The sequence below is a fragment of the Artibeus jamaicensis genome, unplaced genomic scaffold (assembly GCF_021234435.1).
Source record: "Artibeus jamaicensis isolate MK-2021 breed Jamaican fruit bat unplaced genomic scaffold, CSHL_Jam_final contig_793, whole genome shotgun sequence".
Taxonomy (NCBI): Eukaryota; Metazoa; Chordata; class Mammalia; order Chiroptera; family Phyllostomidae; genus Artibeus; species Artibeus jamaicensis.
Window position 1 is genome coordinate 4,655,461 of NW_026521975.1, and position 14,230 is coordinate 4,669,690.

General features: G+C 36.6%; 1 protein-coding gene across 1 annotated transcript in view; it reads left to right on the forward strand.

The window, feature by feature from the left end:
• The window catches only part of FLT3 (fms related receptor tyrosine kinase 3), a 59,961-nt gene that overhangs the window by 1,477 nt on the left and 44,254 nt on the right, over positions 1-14,230 (forward strand). Inside the window, exon 2 of the mRNA XM_037166872.2 lies at positions 9,514-9,635. Coding sequence (XP_037022767.2) covers positions 9,514-9,635 — 122 coding nt within the window. The remainder of the gene's footprint in view (positions 1-9,513; positions 9,636-14,230) is intronic.

The window sequence follows — 14,230 nt, forward strand, 5'->3', positions numbered from 1 at the left end:
ATTATAGATTTTCTTGAATAAAAAAAGCACAAAGTAAGAAGCTAAAGAGTAAAGGCTTGAAAAAAGCTTTAAATTCCTTGAATTGTAAGAAGCAATCACCATTTCCCTTATATTATAAACTACCTTTTATGAATAGTGATGACATTTTCTAAGTAGTGTGTAAAGAATGGAGCAGTACTTGCCATGACTTAACTGTATTGTGTGCTGATACTGGATAAGAAGGGGAGAAATTTAATAGTTCAGTAACTGTGATGTGATTTATTTCACTAGTGTCAGAAAATTCATATTTAGAGCCTTCAATTACACATTTTAGTTGCCATCTTTTATCCTTGTTGCTTATCTTACTTTACTTGCCTTCTTGTGAGTTGCTAGCCTCAGGAGGAGGTAGAGGGAAGAGATACTAGGCCAAGGTCGGTCAGGGTTGAGTAAGACCCCAGACTTGATTACATGATATTTAAGGTCATTTTGATTGTAAAAGTCTAGTTTGAATTGGTGCCTTTATACATGTTTAGATGGCTATTCATTTCTCTCTAGGTACTTTACATATGTCTATAATAAATGATCCTCTTAAGTTTAATTGTGAACTTGTCTTCCATTAGAAAATGGCTCTACTTTTTATAACTTAAAAGATACTTTTAGTAATTCTTAGGTATCAGTAAATATTTTGTTGTTGTTCTCAAATTCTGCCGTTTAACTAAAAAACAGCCAGGTAATAAGATAGTAAATGAGAAGGAGGACCACTTATTTATATCCCAGGGAAGAATTCAGATAAGAAAGATAAGGAGGAAACATGCATGAGAAAGAAATTTTCTCTTTGACAAGTTTTTATTGAAAACCTATTCCTGTGCTAAGGCACAAGGGGTATAGAGATGAAAGGGGTGGGGGGAAGGGACACTTACTAGAAATCATGAACTCCATTCTATTTAAGTAAATGCATGGACAATGGCCTATCCCTAGGAAAAGCATTTAAGCCTGTAACTTGCTTTTTCTTAGTTCGACCTTCCAACATAGTTCTTGTGATCATTCAATAGCCATCGATGAAAAATAGCATGCTTCAGCGAAGGAAGCTTCAACCAGGTCAGAACAGGAATCCAGGTTTCTTGTCCCCTAAAACTACATAAACACATCCTGGTTCAGTGAAGACTATAGTTAATGGTTATGGGAAAGAAATCACTCTTCCATTTCTAATGAAACAAATGGACTGTTCCAGAATTAAGTATGGCCATCTTTTAGATTTGGGGAGGCAGTTTCCAAATGTTCTTTGAACAAATGTGTTGACTACCTTTTACTCCCAGAGAGCATTTCTGCTGACTGGAGAAGCTCACAGAATGGCTCAGCCTTATTACTTTCTGCATCTCTCTTGTCTTCCTTATCTTGTCATTCTCTAATGAAACTCAGAAAGCATGGCGCAGAAGTGCTTACATTCAGTGTTGAAGATTACAATCTTGCTGACTGCTCAAATACCCACCAGATACTGCCATAACCTTTTGGGTCAAGATTCTGATTTGACAAAAAGCAAATAATTTTCAAAGTATTGTATCTTGTCATTTTTCTTGATGTTGAAAGGGACCTTGCAGAGAATAGGGTAAGAGGAGTAAGATATTGGAGAAGAGCTATTGAGGGGCTTAAAATTAGGTTTGCCTGCCTTATCATTTAATTTGCTCAGCGTTGTCTTGCCATTATGCTGTATCCTTCATTCACTCTGAAATAGAAAGCTCTTACGAATCTCACAAGTAGGTGGCTTGTTTGAGTGGAACTTTTGGTTTTTATCAGGTGACTTTGTGATCTCGAGATTTTTACCCTGATTTCCAAAATAAGCTTTTGCCACTTCTCAGGTAGCCAGAGTTATGTCTTTCTGTCTTCTTGGGTTCTATGAGCTCTACACATAGGTGATTTTATTACTCTTCAGTTGATACCTTCTACAGGTGTATCATAAGTGGTCCTCAAGAGATGAAAGCTTTGGTTGCACTTGCTGATCGTTAATTTGAACCATGCATTTCTGTTCTAAGGGTACCAACACATGTGGAGGAAATTTAAAAATAATATAAAGTACACACACAGTGTTCTTTTGTGGCTAGAGGAATTGCATAAGACCCTAAAAGAGGAACTATTGTTATTTTTTAGGTTAAACAGTAAAAATATTTTTACTGCTGTCATTACAAGTCCATTGGTAGCCAAGAATCCTCCAAAAATTATTTACAATCCCCATTAAAATAAGATATTATTATTTCTTTAAACTATTATGTTTTGGTTATAAGATAGCCACTAAATTCATTCTTCAAATGCATTGCCATTTGAGTTCAGATTTTTCTAATGTAAGAGATTCTCTTTTTGGAGGGATGCAGGTAGGACTAACAACACGGGGATTTCTCTGCACTCAAGTTCCCCATTTGTAAACAAAAAAGGAGTAAGCAGTATCTTAGTCCTTCATCAGATAATACCTATAAAGCACAGCTGTGTTCCTCTTTAGACAGGTGTTTTGCAGAAAGAGAAATGTACAAAATCTGGAGCAATCATTAAGATTTAGAGTCACAGGATTTTCCTCCTTCCCTTTTCAGACATGTTGAGCATCAACTATGTCCAGGACTTGTTTTAAGTGCCACATAGAACTGGTGTCTTCCCTCCAAGAATTCACAGTGTAATGGGGGTGTCAGTGGGAAAGGGTCAGGAATATAAAAGGAAAACGGCAGTGCAATTTTAAATATATGCACAGAAGTAGAGCCTCTGACCAGACTAGGAAAATAAGGCAAGGCTTTCAAGAGGTAACACCAGAGCCAGCACTAGAAAGCCAAGTACAGGCTGACAGGAAAAGGGAGGATAAGGAGATTCCAGGCAAAGAAAACTATACGGAGGTAAGGAACGTGAAGTAAACAGAAAACTGTAATTCCCTTCCTGGTTGCTGGGACACAATGTATAAGGCCTCCAGTAAGAGAGCAGCTATCATTTACAAAGTTGTGACTCAGAAAATTGCCTGAAGACTGTTCAATGGTTAGCTTTTAAAGAATTCAGGACTGCCAGAGGCTCAGTCTGTACTTTGTGAGGAATGTTATAGTGATATGATAAGGAACTTGGACTTTAGCAAAAAGACCAAGAGTCTCTGGATGGAATTCAGTGGTCTATTTCATCTCTTAGGGTGTGTGTCTGTATTTGTATATACATGGTGTTATTTTGGAAAGAAGCAGCCAATGAAAGCATAAATAAGTAGACCAACAAACTGATGTTTTTTCCTCTCTCTCTCTCTCTCTCTCTCCCTTCTTCTTTTTCTAAAAAAAAAAAATCAGTAGATAAACAAATTTTTGAAGAATTTTTATTGAGCTTAATCTGTAGCCCCACACCCCTTTTACTGTGGCCACTGGTGGTACTAAAACTCCCACTCTCTTATCACTTGGTCTTTCTGGTGACCAGCCCCATCTTAAGGGTATGTAGGGGCCGCACCCTAAGTCACCACATTAGCATAAACTCAGTGGTACTCTGAAGGTGACCTTTATGAATAACAAAAGACACTGCTATCACTCAGGAAATTCTGAGGGTTTTTGGAGTTTTGTGCCAGGAACCAGGAGTAAGACGAAATGTACCACACTAGTCTACTGCTGTTTTTTACTAGAGGAGGAAAATGGGTCCCAAGGAGGTTAAATGACTTGTTGAAATTCAAAGTTATCAAAGCGGATAACCCTCATGAGAGGGACTTGGGACTCAGGTCTTCCGTCTTACCCAGTTATCTCTGTCTCTGCCTCACAGAAGGCTTGTACCAGGGAATGTGTGAATGAGGTGCCCTGACTCCCTGAGATTTGTTTTATACCGCCTAAATCCATCACTCTTTTCAGTGGAGTAGATTTTACTTTACTTGAAATTTTATTTTAAATTCATGCCAAATATTTTTCTCCACCCACCCCATCCCCACCCCAGTCCTGTCCCTTCAAAGTAGACGACTTCTGGAGTGCTTTTTCAGTTCTGCAGTTGTCCTCTGCAGTTGTCCTCCCTGTTCAGAATGGGTTTAGAACTGCACGGTGGGACGTGCTCCTAGGGTTTGGGAATGGATTCCCAGGAAGAACCTATCTATGGTGGCAAACTCTTCCCCTGGTTTTTTTTTTTTAAGCAGGTTTATTGAGGTACAATTTTCATATAGCAAGTTTCACCCTGTTCAGTGTATGGTTCCACGCATTTAACTAACACATACAGTCACATAACTACCACCACTAGCAAAATACAGAACATGTTCATTTTCCCCCAGACTCCCCTATTGCCCTTTTCTAGTCAACCCCAGTGCCCACCCCCACCCCAAAGACTAGTAATCTCTCTTCACTCCTTACCACTTTTGTTTTTCCAGAGCATCTGTAAGTGAAATTTAGTAATGTGTAGCCTTGTGGGTATGTTTCTTTTACATAGCACAATTCTTTGAGATTTATCAATGCTGTTATGTAATCAGTATATTTTATGTATATCAATATATTTTCCACGTCTATTGCTGAGTAGTATTCCATTGTATGGATGTTCATCCATTAACCAGCCAATACTCATTTGTTTGCTTCTGGTTTCTGGCAGTTATGAGTAAAGCAGCTACACTATAGGTCTGGGTCAAGCATGGGCTTTAATTTTTCTTTGGTAAATGCCCAGGAATAACATTGTATTACTGGATTGGATTCCAGTCTTCCAGAATAATTGTACCATCTTTCATTGCTAAAAACAATATCTGAGATTGTAGTTACTCGGTATCATTGTTGGCACTTGGTATGGTCAGTTTTTTCTTGTTTTATGTTTTAGCCATTCTAAAAGTGGGGTAGCAATGTCATTGTGGTTACAATTTGCATTTTGCCTGATGTTGATAATCTTTTTGTGTGTTTAATTGCCACCCTATTTATTTTTTAAAGACTTTATTAATTTGTTTAGAGATAGGGGAAGGGAGGGAGAGAGAGAAGGAGAGAAATACGCTTTTGTTGCCTCTCCCATGACTCCAACCAGGGACCTGACCCAAAACCCAAGCACATGCCCTCGCTTGGAATCCAGCCTGTGACCTTTCAGTTCACAGGCTGGCACTCAATCCACTGAGCCGTAACAACCAGGGTGCGTGCCATCCTGTACTTTGGTGAAGGGTCTCCTAAAATCTTTTGCCCATTAAAAAAGAAACATGGTGACTATATGAATATTCTGTTATATATTTGAAAGTTGCTAAGAGTACATCTTAAAAGTTCTTATCACAAGAAAAAATATTGTAACTATGTGAGGTAATGGATGTTAATTAAACTTATTGTATAACCATGTCTCAAATATACATATGCCAAATCATTACATTTTACATTTTACATACCTTAACCTTATACAATGTTACATATTGACAATATCTCAACAAAACTGGGAGGTAGGCTCTCAAAACTCAATCATAAGAAAATAAACAACCCAATTTAAGCATCACAGTGCATTGATGTGGGTTGCCCTGCCCTGGTAAACACTTAAGGCTCTGTCCCTTACTATGTAACAGGCATGCAGAGATAAATAAAAATGGCCCAAATGAAAGAAGAGATCCAAGCTCCAGAAAAAATACAACTAAATGACAAAGAGATAGCCATCCTATCAGAGGCACAATTCAAAACACTGGTAATCAGGATGCTCACAGAATTGGTTGAATATGATCACAAATTAGATGAAAAAAATGAAGGCTGCACTAAGTGGAATAAAGGAAATGTACAGGGAACCAACAATGACAGGAAGAAAACCGGGACTCAAATCAATGGTGTGGACCAGAAGGGAGAAAAACATTCAACCAGAACAGAATGAAGAAACAGGAATTCAGGAAAATGAGGAGAGGCTTAAGAACCTCCAGGACATCTTTAAACATCCCAACATCCAAATCAGAGGGGTGCCAGAAGGAGAAGAGGAAGAGCAAGAAATTGAAAACTTATTTGAACAAATAATAAAGGAGAACTTCCCCAATCCGGCAAAGGAAATGGACTTCCAGGATATCCAGGAAGCTCAGAGTTCCAAAGAAGTTGGACCCAAGGAGGAACACACCAAGGTACATCATAATTGCATTACCCAAGATTCAAGATGAGAGAATCTTAGAAGCAGCAAGAGAAAAGGAGACAGTTACCTACAAAAGAGTTCCCACAAGACTGTCAGTTGATTTCTCAAAAGAAACCTTTCAGGCAAGCAGGGGCTGGAAAGAAGTATTTGAAGTCATGAAAGGCAAGGATTTATATCCAAGATTATTCTGTCCAGCAAAGCTATCATTTAGAATGGAAGGGCAGATGAAGTGCTTCTCATATAAGGTCAAGTTAAAAGAGTTCATCATTGCCAAGCCCTCATTACGTGAAATGTTAAAGGGACTTATCTACAAAAAGAAGATAAAAAATATGAACAGTAAAATGACAGCAAACTCACAGTTATTAACAACTGGACCTAAAACAAAAACAAAAATAAACTAAGCAAACAACTAGAAATGGAATAGAATCCCAGAAATGGAGATCACATGGAGGGTTATCAGTGGAGGAGTGGGAGGGGATGAGAGGGGGAAGAGATACAGAGAATAAGTAGCATAAATGGTAGGTAAAAAATAGACAGGGGGAAGTTAAGAATAGTATAGGAAATGTAGAGGCCAAAGAACTTATATGTACCAGCCATGAACATGAACTAAAGGGAGGGAATGGAGGTAGGAGGGGGTGTGGAGGATGCAGAGGAGTAAAGGGGGGGAGGAATGGGACAACTGTAATAGCATAATTGATAAAGCATATTTTTAAAAAAATAAAATAACCCAATTTAAAAGAACTTCATTTGGGTAAAACATATGAACAGACACACTATGAAAGGATATATAGGAAGCCATGTAAATGCCTGAAAGGACACTTCACATTATTAGTAGAAAAATGCAAATTAAGATGACAAGGAGATATAATACATCTATTAGAATGGCTAAAATTAAAAATTCTCATTATACCAAGTATTGGTGAAGATGTGGCACCACTAGAATTTTAAGAAGCTACTAATAGAAATAGAAAGTGATACAATCTCTTTGGAGAATAGTTTGGTACTTTCTTAAAAAGTTACAGACACCTCACATATGACTTAGGTATTCTACTCCTTGGTGTTTACTCAAGAAAAATGAAAGCATATTTCTATACCAAACTTTTATACAGATAATCATAGTGCTTAATTAATAAGATCCCCCAAATAGAAACAATCCAAATTCTATGCACAGGTGAATGAATTAAAATATTGTTATATCTGAATAATGGACTACTACCAGCAATTGAAAGAAATGAAAAGCTGATTATATTCTTCAATATTGGCCAACCTCAAAAACAAAACAAAATGAAACAGAGTGAAAGAAATCAGCCTTCCTTCCCAAAATAAAAAGAGTTCATACTTTATGATTCTATCTGTAGAAAATTCTAGAAGTTGAAATTACAGTGACTAAGAGGAGACGGGATGTTGCTTGGGCATGGGTGAGTAGGGTGGGCAGAAGGGAGTGATTGCAAAGAGGCATGCAGAAAGTTTTGGGGGTGATGTCTGAGTTCACTATTTTGACTGGTGACAGTTTTACAGATATATGTGTTCATGGGTATTTATGTCAAAAGTTATCAAACTAGACACTTTAAATATGCTCAATTTACTCTATGTCAGTTATACTGAATAAAGCTTTTGAAAAACTGTAGGGAGAAAATAATATTTGGAAATAAGGTAAGAAAGTATCTTAAACTTTTCTTCCTTCCTTCCTTCCCTCCTTCCTTCCTTCCTTCCTTCCTTCCTTCCTTCCTTCCTTCCTTCCTTCCTTCCTTCCTTCCTTCCTTTTTTCCTTTCTTTCTCCCTTCCTTCCTTCCTTCCTCTCCCCATCTCTCTCTCTCTCTCTCTCTCTGCCCTTGTCCTTGCAGTTATGCTCATTTAGTTTCCTTTAAGATTAGGGGCTCTCTTAAGAGAAATAAAAATGCATAATGCCTAAATGCTAATGTGGTTGTAAATAAAGTGATTACCTTTTCATCTTCCATTTCACAACATAAAATGGTATTGCACCTCTGGAAAACAAGAAGGCAGTGCATACCAAGAACCATTGAAATATATTTATGTCCTTGATCCACTTATTCCTCCTCTGGAAATTTATACTAAGGAAATAATATTTTAAAAGTGAAAGGCTTAGTGAAGTATTTTAAAAGGCAGGGGAAAACAGTCAAATGCAAGCAAGGGAATGATTGGGTCATTTTATATCCACTAAAAGAATGCAAATCAATTATACATGGCATCATAAAAATGCTTATATTGTATTTAAATCAGAATATAAAATTATTTCTTCTCTATTAATATAATTAATTGAAAACTATGTACAAATAGGAAAGGTTCTAGAGAAATGAAAATGGTTCATTTGTTAGTACATCAGGATTCAGAGTAAATTTTTACTTCTAGTTCCACTAACATTGGTATAATGTGTATTCTTTAACAAAGAATAAAATAATAAAGGCAGATTAAAACAAACCAGTAAATGTATCTTAACATGTAGTTCCCATAGCTGAAATACTGAGATTATAAAACAGATTACAAGGTACAAAGGTGGGTGAACACATACACTTACCTCCTGTCTACCAATAGTCCTCTCAAATGGTAGTAAAAAAGAATTAAGACATAAATATAACACGACAAAGACAATGGGGATGGAGAAAATAAAATTTTGAAAGCTTTAAAGCACATGAAGAAAGCTGAATCATAAGATGAGGTTGAGAAAGCTGAGAAGCAACCTGATTTTCACTGCAGGACCCCAAAAGAGTATAAACGGTCAGCACCACTCCCACAGTGTGGACAGCAGGCAAAAGAGAGAAGGGTGCTCTCTGGTGAAGCTGACCAGCCCCTCAGAAAACCTAAAAATAACTCTAGAGAGAGGATCAGGCAGCAGGTCATACCATGTGCACTGAGCTTACACAGTCATTTTGTGCTGCATTATTATACGGAAGCAAACTGTCATGGGTCATCACTTATTTGGGGAAAACCTCCCTCTAATAGGAGAACAGAAGTAAAAGAGAAAGAAAGAATCAAAGAAACAATTCAAAGAAAACATCCTTAAAGAGAAGAATATGAGTTTCTAGATTGAAAAGGCCCACTGAATATCTAATACTGCAGATGAATATAGTCTCAAAAAAGCACATACTTTTGAAAGTTTTAGTGCACAAAGATCTACAAGCATCTGTAAAGAAGAAGAAATGGTTTGTATACAAACAATCAACTCCTCAGTTGATCAGTGTCATTTCAAGTGCTTAATACCCACATGTACCTAATGACCACCACATGGAGCAGCGCAGATAAGGAGTATTTCCATCGCTGCAGAGCGTTCTGTTGAACAGCACTGATCTAAGTGCCTCTGCTCCTGAAGTATAGTTAAGACTCGCCCTTATGAAATTGTATTTCCTGCATACTTTCCTGCTGGCCACTTGTCCTTGATTACCTTTTGTTGTGTGTCATTTGGTTGTAAGCTGAGTACATAATTTTCTTTCTAAGGCGTGTACGTATCAACATCTTTGTTTTTATTTTGTTTTACAGCTGTTTTTTCAGCAATGATATTTGAGACTATTACAAATCAAGATCTGCCTGTGATCAAGTGTGTTTTAATCAATCATAAGAACAGAGATTCATCAGTGGGGATAACATCATCATATCCCATGGTAAAGTAATATCAATATTATAAGTTTAGCTGTTTTCTCTGGAAACTATTGAGACCTGCCATGGCTATATTGGCCTTTCTTTCTATGCATTTGAGTATATTATGTACTCACATCTGGTGCATATGAGCATCTATACTCATCGCTACCTGGCACTCCATTCCATCAAGTCATGTTCTCTCTGAGTTTGGTTTCAGGAAGGGCACTGATACTCAGCATGAATAAGTAACAGGAATTTCCCTTTCTTCTTAATGAGAATCCAGATTTCTCTCTCAAGACTGAGTCCCCCAATTCTAACTACCTCCTGGATATAGAGAAATAAACTTTCCATTTGCTTGTTAAAATTGACCTCCATAATTCATTCCACTTCTATTTCCCCAAACCCACCCCCATTCTTGTATTAACTAATTTCTGCATATGTCCCTGTCTTGTTCGCAGGCTTGAAAACTTAGTGCTATTTTGGAGTACTTAGTGTCTTTTGCTTTCACATTGGATCAGTTCCCAAGCCTTGTCAATTTCCACCTTTTTCTTCGCTCTCATCTAATCACCTCAGATTCTCTAAATTGCACCATTACTTCCCTAATGCAAGCCCTCATTAACTCCATCTTAACTGCAGTCATATTCTATGTGGCTTCTTGCTTTTGCAGTTCATCTCAGATGACCTGTTGGACTCTTCCTGAAGCACAGCTCCATCCTCCACTGCCTGCCTGGAGACCGTCAGTGACCTCACTCAGATTAATGTGCAAATTGCTCCATAATCCAACTCTGGCTCCTTCAGACTCCAATCTCTATTTTTGTTACTCTTCTCCTTCTTATTATTAATCCAACATAGCCTAGGTGTTTATGCAAATGAAGGAAACTTAAATGGTAGACAACTGAGAATATTAGAAGTCTATGTGCAATAAAAAGCGAACCTAAATTACCCAATTCTGTGGACACTTCCAGTTAAGGGTTTATACAAATAGAGAGTCAATATTTTCTTTGCATAGGTGAGGACGTAAACACATGACATGATAACCTATGTGTCCCCTAAATCAGAGATATTGGAAATATTCTAAAATTTTTGAATCAGTGTGAAATAGATTTTAATGACATTCTACATGAATTAAAACACCTAATTTCCTGTATTACTTTTTTTATGACAGAGGCATGGTTGATTTAAATTTTTTAATTGCTATTGATATCACAACACATTGACTTACTAACACTATTTGCATACATAGCATTTCAGTGCAGATAAAAAATAATATTATTTGTGTAGTGTTTTAAACTTTTATTGTCTTTTCAACATCAGAAAATAAATGTATACATTTAAGTGTTTTCATATAAAATAATCTTTTTTGTAAACTTTTTATTTTATTTATTTTTAGAGAGAGGAGAAGGGAGGGAGAAAGAGGGAGAGAAACATTGACTGGTTGCCTGTTGAACACTCCCAACTGGGGACCTATCCCACAACCCAGGCATGTGCTATGACTAGAATTGAACTGGTGACCTTTTGGTTTGGTGACCTTTTGGTTCAGCAGCCTTTTGGTTCTCAGGCTGGCACTCAATCCACTGAGCCACACTAGCCAAGGCTAAAACACAGTTTTAAAAGAAATTAATGATGATTGGTCTTGGTTGCTAGTATTAAGTCCTGCATTATTTTTTCATGTAGTATAAATTATATTTTTATGCAATATTCAGGATTATATTGAGACCCACTAGTTCTTAAACAACATTAAACAAACAACCATAGGAATTCTAACTGTGGCAAAGGTGAACATTCCTCATCATGTGTGTTCATTTCCTTGAAGCTGAAGCTGCTGCGTTTGGGCATTTCTTCACTTCAATGTGGAGTGGAATGTTAGGGTGTCTGTAGCTTTTTATTTATTTATTTATTTATTTATTTATTTATTTATTTATTTATTTATTTAATCCATATTGTATTTTTTCCATTACCATTTAGTCCCCTTATTCCCTCTTCCTCCCAGCAAACACCACACTGTTGCCCATGTCCATGAGTCCTTTTTCCTTTTTGTTCAATCCCTCCACCCCTCACCCTCTAACTTCCACCCCACCACTAGCTGTCATCCTGCTCTCCATCTATGAGTCTGTCCCCATTTTTCTTGTTAGTTCAGTTTGTTTATTAGATTCTACACATGAGTGAAATTGTATGTCATTTGTTTTTCTGTGACTGGCTTATTTCACTTAGCATTATGTTCTTCAGGTCCACTCATGTTGTTGCAAAGGGTAAAATTTTCTCCTTTTCATGGCTGAGTAGTATTCCATTGTAGTAATGTCCCATAGTTGTTTTATGCACTCTTCTACTGATAGACACTTGGCTGCTTCTATATCTTGGCAATTGTAAATAGCACTGCAATGAACATGGGGTGCTTATGTTCTTTCAAATTAGTGTTTGGGGTTCTTTTGGATATATTTCCAAAAGCGGAATTGCAAAATCAAAGGCAGATTCATTTTTAATTTTTTGAGATATCTCCCTACCGCTTTCTACAGTGGCTGTGTCAGCCTGCATTCCCACAAACAGTGCGAAAGGGTTCCCCTTTCTCCACATCCTCGCCGGCACTTGTTGTTTGTTGACTTCTTAATAATAACCATTCTGACAGGTGTGAGGTGGTATCTCATTGTGGTTTTAATTTGCATTTCTCTGATGATTAGTGACACTGAGCATCTTCTTATATTTCTCTTGGCCCTCTGTATGTCCTCCTTGGAGAAGAAGGACCTCTATTCAAGTCCTTTGCCTATTTTTTAACTGAATTGTTTTATTTTTTTGGTGTTGAGTTTTGTAAGTACTTTATACATTTTGGATATCAACCTCTTATTAGATGTATTGGTGAATATGTTCTCCCATTCTGTGGGTTGTCTTTTTATTTTGTTGATGTTTTCCTTTGCCGTGCAAAAACTTTTTAGTTAGATGTACTTCTATTTGTTTATTTTTTCTTTTGTTTTCCTTGCCTGGGGAAATTGTTCTGATACAAAATTGCTACAAGCAATGTTCAATATTTTGCTGCCTATGTTTTCTTCTATGATTTTTATGATTTGGGGTCCAACATTTACATCTTTGATCCATTTTGAATTTATTCTTGTGTGTGATGTAAGAAGGTGGTCTAGTGTCATTTTTCTGCACATATCTCTCCAATTTTTCCAATGTCATTTATTGAATGAACTGTTTTCAGTTCACGATATGTACTTGGTTCTTCTATCAAATATTAGTTGACTATAAAGGTGTAGGTTTATTTCTGGGCTCTCTATTCTATTCCCTTGATCTATGTGTCTGGTTTTAATGTAACTATCATGCTGTTTTGATTACTTATAGTATAGTTTGATATTAGGTAGTGTGATTCCTCCAACTTTGTTCTTTTTTCTTGGGATTGCTATTGCTATGCAGGGACTTTTGGGATTCCATATAAATTTTTGAAATATTTGTTCTAGTTCGGTGAAATATGTCATTGGAGTCTTGATAGGAATTTCATTGAATCTTTAGATTGCTTTGGGTAGTATGGACATTTTTGAGTAGTATGTGGCTGATGTTGTACCAACCTTGAATTCTCAGAATAAATCCCTCATGATTATGGTGCATGATCTTTTTTATGCATAGCTGTGTTTGGTTTGCTAATACTTTGTTGAGGCCTTTAGTTCCCTCCTCTTCAATTTCATGAAATAGTTTGAGAAGGAAAAATGTTATTTCTTCTGAGAATGTTTGGTAAAATTCACCTGTGAGGCCAACCTGTCCAGATTTCTGTTTCTTGAGAGTTTTCTTGATTACTGTTTCAATATCACTAGGTATAATCTGTCTATTCAAATTCTCTGATTTTCTTCCTTGCTTAGTTTTGGAAGACTAAAATTCCATTTCATCCAGGATGTCCAGTTTGTTAGCATATAATTGTTCATAATATTTTCTTAAAATCCTTTATATTTCTTTGGCGTCAGTTGTTATTTCTCCTCTTTCGTTTTTTATTTTATTTATTTGGGTTCTTTCCCTTTTTTTCTTGATGAGTCTGGTTAAAGGTGTGTCAATCTTGTCTGTCTTTTCAAAGAACCAGCTCTCATATTCACTGATCTTTTGTTTCTTTAGACTTTATTTCATTTATTTCTGCTCTGATCTTCACTATTTTCTTCCTTCTACTCACTTAAAAAAAAAGGGGGTTTCTATTTATTCCATAGTTCGCAGTTCTCAGATGAGACATCTTTCTGGAAATGTTATAGACCAAGGGTGTTTTGAATAACCAAACACTCTTTAGTAAACAAAACTTGCCCATGTAAATCTAATAAATAATCTTCTATATCCTTAGCTATGTTACCAATATATCCTGTACCCAAAATAAGATGCTGTCACTATTCCTACAAACCACCTAATAGTTCTTTAAAATCTGAATATTTTCATCATTTTTAATCTTGTTTGACTATTAAGATGTGTGCTGGATTTCTCCCAGTTACTACTTTTTCTTTGTAATTAACCAATACTTGAGGGGAAATGCAAATATCTTTTTTCTCCTCCAGTTTTTGCCTGCTGATTTTGGCTTCCATTGGTGGACTTTTTCTACAATTACTACTGTGATGTTTGCCTAATGGTGATTTTTTCTTTTTGCCCAGTCCCTCTA